This window comes from Takifugu flavidus, chromosome 7 (assembly GCF_003711565.1).
Source record: "Takifugu flavidus isolate HTHZ2018 chromosome 7, ASM371156v2, whole genome shotgun sequence".
In the NCBI taxonomy this organism is placed as follows: Eukaryota; Metazoa; Chordata; class Actinopteri; order Tetraodontiformes; family Tetraodontidae; genus Takifugu; species Takifugu flavidus.
The window spans coordinates 8376123-8385535 of NC_079526.1; the positions used below are offsets into that span (position 1 = coordinate 8376123).

Genomic DNA, 9413 nt, shown 5'->3' on the forward strand with positions numbered 1-9413 from the left:
GCCGCACGGGTTTCGCTGTGCGGTTGGGTTTGTCATCCCTCTACTTTTTAATAGTTTCACCCCCCCCACTCTGAAATGTGCAACTTCAAATGCGTTGACTAATTATCCTTATTTAGGCCGATATTAATTATAATTATACAAGCATAACAGAAAGAGAATCAAGACTTCTGCTCCGTTTTATTCTGGTTGTTTTTATTGGATCGGACATGTCTTTTTTTCCTCTTTACATTACCATGAAAATCCTCCCCACTTCAGTTACTGCCATTAGTAAAAAAAGGTGTCTTTTACAAAAAGATCATCTTTCAGGCTGTTTGGGAGACGCCGAGCTTACAGCAGTGCCGATATTTGCATCACAAATGAAGATGTTTGCGGACACCCAAAACGAACAAGTACCGAGTGCAAAGGAATCTTGCTGCTACCGGAGTTCCACTAACGTGCACGAGAGGCACAATACTGCGGCGTGTGAAGCAGTGGACACGTGGTAATCATATAAAACTGTACAGCCAGTCTGTACAGCCCGGTGCATCATCGCCATCATCACCATCTTGTCTACATTAACTTGTAGTGTCATCTCGACCTTATGTTCTCCTGCTGATGTTACAGTGTGTTGAAAGCTGAAAGGGGCGTGTTGGGACAGTGGCAAAACTGACAAAAACACAGATATGACAGACAAAATTTAAAAAACAAACAAACAGTAAAGGACTAAATAGAGCATTTCTGTTGAGCATCACAATGTTAGTCTTCAAGTTTTTACACGACAATTTAAAGACAATTGACACGTGTATAATAATAATGATAATAATATGCCCTTTATTACCAACTCTTGTAAACAAAGGAAAAACCCAAATGACTTGGTCTCTCTCTCCCTCACACACACACACACACACACACACACACACACCTTTCTGAGCAGTTAGTTTATAACTCATCCTTGAGTTGAGAGTCTATTCCCTCTTCATCCTCTTCCTCCTCCTCCTCCTCGTCCAGCTGCTGCTCTTTTCCTTCCTCCTCTTCCTCCTCCTCTTCATCCTCCTCATCCTTCTCATCTTCCTCCTCATCTTCTCCCTTTGCTTCTTCTCTCCTCATCTTGTCCTCGTCCTCTCGTTTCTTTCTCTCCTCCTCCTCTTGGCTTTCCTTCATCTTCTTCTCTGCATCCTGGGGACAACAGAGGGGGGGGGGGGGTCTCATGAGTGGAACATAAACACATGCGAGTCTTTGTAAAACCAGAAGGTCAAAGTAATGGACGCACCTTAGTTTTACCCCATGTTTCGTTTCCTACTTCCTCTGCCAGTTTTGGGTCATCAGTGATCAGGAAGTTATCAAAAATAGTACCAGACTTGACCTGCAGGGGAGATGATGGAATTATGTTTCTGTTGGATTCTGTATCCAAAATGAGGTTGTTTTTCTGCATTAAAGTGAAAATCTGCACACCAAAGAACAAAGCCACAGCATGTCAATCACCCCATAAAAGCCCCGCCCACTCCAATGCCACCATGACGTCATTCCCACATCGGTGCTGGCATCACTCCAGAGGATCTCAAGGCTTCATGTTGCCAAAGAAAGTGATAATTTAGCAACTGCAGCACTAATTCAAATCCCCCTGAACGCACTTCTTTTAATTTTTTTTGCCAGTGGGTGTTTGCAATCCTCCGCTTGTATGAGGAGTTCTATTTTTACCTGCCACAAGTCCAATCCAATCACGCCGATGCTGTCGTATTTATAGATGTCGGCATCAGGCGTGTACTCCGGGTTGTCAATCTCCGGGTGGATCCACTTGCCCTTGTAGGCCGGATTGTCGATCTCCTTCGGCTTCCACTCACCCTGTTGGCAGCAAAAATGGGAAATCAGAAAAGAATGACAGCGAACAGGAGCATTGAAGAGAGGGCCTTATTTCGTTTACCTTGTACTCTGGGTTAGTCACCATCGGGGGCTCCCACTCTCCGTCCATGTCTTCGTCCCAGTCATCAGGCTTCTTAGCGTCAGGGTCTGGGATGGTCTCCGGCTTGTCCCAGTCCTACAAAAAATTACAAACATATGAAGAAACTGGCCCATGTGGAGTGAAGGGAGCAGCTCAAGATATGAACAGACCTCTGGCTTCTTGTCGTCAGGGTCAGGAATCTTCTCCCTGTCGTCCCAGTCCTCAGGCTTCTTGGCTTCAGGGTCCTTGATTCTTTTGGGAGGCAGGAAGTCCCAGTCGTCCTCCAGACTGCCAGACTCGACTTTCTTATTATCAATCTTGACCTCGTAAGAGTTGTCTGGGTTGACAATCAGCGTGTACAAGTGGCTGTACTCATCGTCCTGAGAGTTTGGGAGAATGTGAGGGACGATTACTGTGGTACTGTTCGGCTGGAGAGAAAAGCATAATCACTTTTTAACATCTTACCTTGCATCTGATGTCCTTGTTAATCAGATGGTTTTTCCCTTTGTAGTTGAAAATGACGTGAACTTTCTTCGTGCCGGGGCCACAAATATCAGGACCTGAACGCACAATTCCAAGATTAAAACTCTACAGCCAAACATCTTTAAGGTGACTGAGTACATATAAGAAATAGAGCAACAGGAACCATCCTCGCTCACCAAACATGATATTATAGGTGGAGTCTCCGTTCATGTCCTCCTGGTTCAGGTCCGATGGGAAGAGCTTGATGTAGCCGCCGCCACAGTCAATTTCCTGCTCGTGCTTGACAGAGAACTGGATGACTAGAGGTTTGCCCTGGTTACTGAAGTCATCAAAACGTGAAGACACGGCGTAGAAGCGGGCGTCCTGGCTCGTCTGCAGGCCTGCAGCGGCAAGAGAAACTCACTGCATCGCTTGTGCAAGTGGTAACATAAAAAGATAAAGAAGCAATTTTCCATCATGCTGTTTCTGTCCAATAGTCCAGGACAGTGAAAACCATCTCTATAGGAACCCTGGTGAAACTCCAGTCGTGCTGATTATTGCTGCTTGCTTATATGGGAACTCCATTTCTCCCAATATTAGGTGTGGTGTGTGGTGGCGGTCATTGATTTTGTGAAGCTAAACAGCCAATCGTTTCCCGTTCACAGGAGACGAGCTTAGACTGACAACTGCGAGGATGCGCGCCAAGCCTTGGCTCGTTTACTGACACCTTCCACCATCAGTCTTAGAATTGGAGCCAATTTTGTAGTTTTCAACCTGGTTTCAATTATTATGTTGCTATAAATAAACACCAAAATCCCACCACGACTCTATGGGTTGCCACCTTGAACCAAAATGTCTCCCTTTTATGGCCTGCCCTGTTTATAACAATATAATATGGCTTTGTGCATGTGTCAGACAAACAGCTTCAGAAAAAAGGTCCTCTTAATCCCTGATCTCACTCTAAACCCCTGGCAACACACCTCCAGCAAACAGGACACACACCCTGGCTAAAAACACAGATCAGCAGCCAGAACCCTGAGGGGGTTTCATCACACTGCTTACCTTTGTCTTTCTCAGCATCTCCATAGAATTTCCCTGCAGTCAGGACAAACTTGCCATAGTCCGACTTGTGCTTGGATTCCACCCAGCGACTCGTCCAGGCATCTGCAAAAATAAACCCCCAGCAGTCACTCACATGTCACCAACTCACTCCCGAGGACACGTGTGTGCAGGTGCACCCGTGCAGGGGCTTCAGGCGTGTGACGACCATCTCTGAGTGGGAGGACTCATAATCAGCAGTGGTGAAGAAAGCACAGTGAAATTAGGGTGATGGAACTGACCAGGGGAGAGGTGTACAGCTGGGGGGGGATGGGAGACAGACAGGGTTGGATGGTAACTGGGGGGGGGGGGGGGGGGGGGGGTGACAAATGGAGGGGACAATGTAGACGTCTAATAAAAGCATTTGATCAAGGACGATGCAGAAGCACACACACACACGCAAATAACCCAAAAAGCAATATTCCCACAATGCAACATAAAGCATTGTAGCCGGTTCAGCCACTCATTCATCGCCACATGAATATTTCTGCAGGTCGGGAATACACACAAATGTAATTGGCGGTTAATAACCCTCGGATTAGTAGTCTGTGAACAAAAATGACTCACCTCCATCTTCAAATTGTTCTCGCAAATACACGGCGGGCTCGGCCAGGAGCAGATGCGGCCGACATGGCCAAAAAGAGCAGCGGCAATGCTGTCATGGCGACGGGCTACAACAGCCAACTACGTGGGGGGGAAAAACAGCTGTCTGAAATGTAAAATAATGGCAATGTGGACTCCGGTGGGCTCACGCTCGCCGGTCCAATCTGTCATACAGTAACAGAGACAAGAGGCTGAAGAGAAGCCGCGAACTCCCCTCGGCTCGGACAGATGTCTGATTGTGATTGGACGGCACCGCCGACTCGCAACCAGGAAGTGCTGCTCGTTTAACCAATCAAAGGTGAGAGATTCTGATAGACAGCTACTTCAGCCAATGAGTGAAGACCACGCGGCTCGGACCCTCCCAGCGATGGCTGATAAAGCATCGAGCGTTTGCGTGATGATGAATAAATTGGACAGAATTAAAACCAAAGCTGACTACAGTCAGTTCATGCATGAAATTGAAATATGTATTCTTTATCATTTTAAATACAGCTTTGCTTTTCCACAGAAGTATCAAAATTGAGAATTTCAATTTTTCCCTCAAGGTAATTTAAAAAAAATAATCATATTGATAGTGGAAATGTTTCAAATGTTAGACCTATTTAATTAGGAAGATTTGACATTACGCAGAAAGATAAATATTAGATCTGATTAGGAATAAGTCAAGGGTAATAAAAATAGATGCCTGGATGAATAGTTTTAATTTATTTATGGATTTTTCTTGCTGTTCTTTCTATATCAAAATAAATGTATATAACCTGAAAGCTTTCTGAATGAGCCGCACAGAAAGACAGTTTGTTTTTGAAAAAAAAGACTTTCACTCAAAAACACATGAAATATGTTTATTTCCAATGTTTTTTCTCTTTAAACTTCTAATTCACATCTTCTTCATGTGACCCTGAGCTGAAAGAGTGACTGAAATAAAATCAGGATAGACCAACTAAGAGTTCCAAATGTGGATTCAAACATGGAGAAAACCAAAATGCCGTACATGTCACCGTCCTCACGAAAGAGACCTATCAGTACAAATGATGGCCAACATTTTTCAGGTTCAAGAGAGAGAGACAGATGATAAGACTGTTATTAAACAGTTTTACTGTGTGAAAACACCCCCAACAGTGCTGTGGGTTTACTACTGGCATAAAGCACAAGCACCTTTATACGAATCCACAAAATAAACTGGTTCAGAGAGATGTTCAAATATGACACAAATAAATACTTAAAATAAACAGTTTGACATGCAAACAGTGCAGACACAGTGTGACAAATATATGTTCCGTTTGACTCCCTGCAAAAGTTAAACTCGCAGTTTTCCTGCAAAAAGTGATTTCTCCCTCACAATAAAGGTACAAAAGTTCACATTTTAGTGAGACAGTGAAGGAATGTTGGGAAAAGGGCGATTTAATTTCGAACTTCTGAAACAAAATATGCAGTGATTGCACTGGGAAAGCTGGGAAGGTTATTTCAGGGCATATTTGCAACATGAATGCCACACATCCTTCCCAAAAGACTAAAAATGGAAGCAAAGACAACAGAGACGATGTAACAAGCACAGTCTTCCTCCACAGTCTCATCACTGTGAGTTTTTAAACCAGGCAGGTGTGGAGGAGAGGTCACACTGCCCCCTCTGGCACTGCTCAGGTCCGGGCTCGCACTTTTTTTTACCCCGAACTAGATCTGCCCTGCCTGCTGCGAGGGGTCCCGGATGGGAGGGAGTGTGTGAATCAGAGCAGAAAGGTTTCCTCCTCTGGTGGGCTGGTGCGATGGGCTCACAGCTGCTCCTACGGCAGGAAGAAGTTGATCCTCTGGGGTATGGACTTGCATCCCTGGGCCGAGAACAGTCGTTCTTCTTTGGGGACGTACAGCATGGCTTTGGCCACCTCATCCAGCGTCAGTTCATCCGGGTCCAGCCCCCGCGCTACGTAGGCGTCGCGTGCACAGAGCTTGACGTGGCGGTACTCCAGAGGGAGAAACGGCACGAAGAAATCGACCAAGTGTCCCGACATCAGCTCGCTCTGAGCAAAGCCACCTGAGGAAGAGGAGCAGGTCACGACTCCAGCAATCACAACAGCAACGGTTAGCGTTCTGAAACCAGGCGGCACTACCTTGGGACTCCATGGTCTCAGCCCGCAGCCGGTGCTCCAGGTCTTCCATGCCGATGTCTTCGCGATTTTGTCCAGAGTGCCAGAAGTCCAGCGCTACGTCGTTGATCGTCGCTCCGCCGATGTTACTGTGGAGACAACAGCCACGTCAGGAAACACGCCGGAAAATCTGTTGGCTCCTCTTTTCGTAGCGTCGACAACATGGTTTCTAGATAAGATAACCGAGCCGCTGCGGGACACATCACTGGCCAATGAGAGCGCTCGTTCCTGAATGAGAAGAGTAATAAATAAAAGATGTCAGCAAACCGGGATGGAAAACGCTGGCTGCGAATTTTGGTCTTTCAAAATTGTCCTGATTTGTGTGTGAGCATGTGATGGCGATGTGTCGGGATCCGCAGGCATCACCAACATGATGATGACCGTTGACTCAAGGTGGAGGGAAAAAAGCCTCTAATGTGTGCAGAAGTCCCACGTGAAAAAATCAATAACTGGGACAAAGGGGACTCAAACCCACTATCACAGATGAACTTTACCTGAGACAGAGGCGAATCAGACCGGGCCAGGGTCTTGGCCCAGGTTCAACAAACGGGATGTGCTTAATATAGAAAACCAACCTGAGGAAAAGAAAGATGGCTGTGCGATAGCTGACGCCATCGACGTTGTCGTAGTGATCCATGTAAGGTTTGATGGCGTCAATGAGGCCCGGGTGAAGTTTCTCGGCCTCATCGAAGATGAAGAGGGTCTGAGGGCAGCGTAGCACCATGTCCCGGATGGCCTCTCTCAGCTGGCCCTGAAGACAGCAGGGAAGTCCAAAACACTCTCAAAATGACTGTGGCGTCAAGATTTAACACAGAAGAGAGGCGGTAGAATTAAAATGCTTTGATTTGTGTTGCAGTCTGTGTTTGAAAGCTTTGTACTCTGAAAGCTGCATGTTCTTTACAGCCACGCAGGGATTTTTCCACTTCCAGTCCAAAATTGAATGTAAAAATAAAGATTTTCTGCTTTATAATTAACCTCTATCCACATAAGTCTAATTTAATATTACTCAATCTAATTTCTGAGGTAAGTTTAAAGGTTGTATATTGTACTATAACCACTAAAGTCTGTATCCTGTTGGGTAATGTCAACTGTCAACATTATTTTGGAATCAAATACATCGATTGTGTAAGAATATATTTAGACTGTGGAGAACTTATGCCCCGTTTGGACCAAAACCAAGATTCAGAACAGCTGATCAGCCAAGAAATGTTTGATCTGACGCACGGGTTCCATCAGTGATTGTTATCATTCATCTGTTAAATACACACAGACATGGCTGAAACACCTGACTGAGTGTACTGGAACTGCTGCCAGCATGACGCTGGCACAGACCCACAACCCTTGAGCAAACTCGCCTCTGCACGTCTCACCTTATAGGCGTCCACCAGCCTGGTGTGCGGAAAGTGGAAAGGGGCGATGAAGAGCCTGACGCACTCGCTCTTCACCCCGTCGCGGTACAGGTTGTCCGCTATCATTCGGGCCACAAAGTTCTTGCCTGTGCCAGACCAGCCGTGGAAGGACAGGGTCAGTGGCTTGTTGGACTCTGGGTTGTTGATAAAACCCTGGATGGCTTTCAGGACCACAGACTGAGCCAGGTGCTGCCCGTGGAGCTTCGTCTGGAGGTCCTTGGACAGACCTGCACGGAACAGAGCGAAATATCAGAAATCAACCACATGAGTTTTACAGTTTAAATGTTCTTTTCTTGATAATGTATTGAATAAAATATATAATGAGTTCTTATCACCGCTTTAAACTTCATAACCCACCAGTGATAGTAAAATTACATTTACATGATATTAACATTTTAAAAACAATTGATAGGCATAGATTAACTACCTCACTAGGTTGTGGGGACATTAAGCTTTGCACCTCGGTGCTTTACCTGTTATGTTGTTGGTGATCCTGCAGTCTCCAGACTCGCAGCACTGCCCCAGACTACAATACCACTGATGCAGCAGGCTGATGTAGTCCTGAGGAAAGCCTGCCCAAGGGTCCCTGATAGGAACTGTCAAACCAACCAGGCGTTACTGGACAGACACATGGTTATAACGTGCATTCTCTGTTCTACCGGCTCCCCTCTTACCTTGCTGAGAAGCATCGTCTTGGTGGGGCTGGCAGTCCCCCTCCCATATATTGCAATAAAAGTAATTGAAATAGTAGGTGGAGACGTTAGAAATGCTGTCCAGCTGAAAGAATTCAGCCTCTGCGGACAGAGCCCAGAGAACAAGCAGCATCCAGCGCATGACCGTCAGGCAACGGGTCGGTCCCGAACGACGTCCGGATGCTTCTGCCCCCCTTTCTTTTATCCCGACGGGATGCAGGAGGAGGCCCGAACACGGATGGAAGAGCGCACCACTCCCACAGTAGCAGAGGAGGGGCGCTCGATTTGCGCGTCGGTCACGTCCGGTGCCTCGCTGTCGTTAAACCTTGACTGACTTGAAAGCGCGGTTTCTCATTTCGCAAAATAAATCACAAACAACCTTAATTTGACGATAGACAACGATTTCGACAAGAAAATAAAGACAGCATTAAAAATGTTACTTAAAAAAAAAAGCTTCAAATTTGCGTCACTTCCGCCGGCTGGGGAGAACGTCGCGGAACTCTGACGTCAACCAAACGCGCTCATGTCTTTGCCGCCAACTAGTTCGCGCTGGTCCAGTCAGGGTCTTTGGACTCTTCCCCAGTTGTAATAACTTATGACAGGTATTTATTCTGGACAGATCACCAGTTCATTAACACCCAGCAGAGTCTTTAGTGTCTTCCCGAACTTCAGATGAAAACTTGATCTGCGAACGGTGTCATTTATCCCAACTGCCGTCAGAATGTTCAACATGCACCACACTTAATTGTAGCGCCAATAACCCAGGGTTGGCATATTTGCACCAACTAATCATCCTACCTCTGGAATGTCTTATTTGCACCATCATTTTTAGACACTCCTCTACATGATTTTCTGTATATACACACACACACTGTACACTGTACATAAGTTTTTATTTTAGTACTTTGCTGTATTGTACACCATGGGCTACCGCTGTAACGTGCAATAAAGTTTTTTATCCTTAAAACGTAATCCAACGGAACTCTTACCACTTGAACCCTCAGATGCTTAACTATAGGTACTGGTTGTGTTGGATGACAACTCATTCTTGAACATTCCCATCCCCCCGCTGAAGAAAGAAATCTACAAA

At 45.9% G+C, this 9413-nt stretch overlaps 2 protein-coding genes across 2 annotated transcripts; both read right to left on the bottom strand.

Moving 5' to 3' along the window:
* Window positions 1-171: 171 nt before the first annotated feature.
* On the bottom strand, window positions 172-4320 carry calr (calreticulin). The gene is given in 11 exon segments (XM_057038074.1): window positions 172-645; window positions 902-1155; window positions 1250-1342; window positions 1678-1821; window positions 1901-2014; window positions 2089-2298; window positions 2384-2478; window positions 2578-2781; window positions 3443-3544; window positions 4046-4097; window positions 4099-4320. Coding segments are annotated over 10 exon segments (1293 nt in total). The 5' UTR covers window positions 4141-4320; the 3' UTR covers window positions 172-645; window positions 902-918.
* A 589-nt stretch (window positions 4321-4909) lies between these two features.
* On the bottom strand, window positions 4910-8763 carry tor3a (torsin family 3, member A). Its single transcript, XM_057038075.1, has 6 exons — window positions 8306-8763; window positions 8105-8227; window positions 7593-7858; window positions 6798-6973; window positions 6187-6311; window positions 4910-6110 (listed from the first exon to the last, which is right to left on the bottom strand). The coding sequence occupies exons 1-6, from the start codon at window positions 8463-8465 to the stop codon at window positions 5863-5865; spliced, it is 1098 nt and encodes a 365-aa protein (XP_056894055.1). The 5' UTR covers window positions 8466-8763; the 3' UTR covers window positions 4910-5862.
* Window positions 8764-9413: the final 650 nt, after the last annotated feature.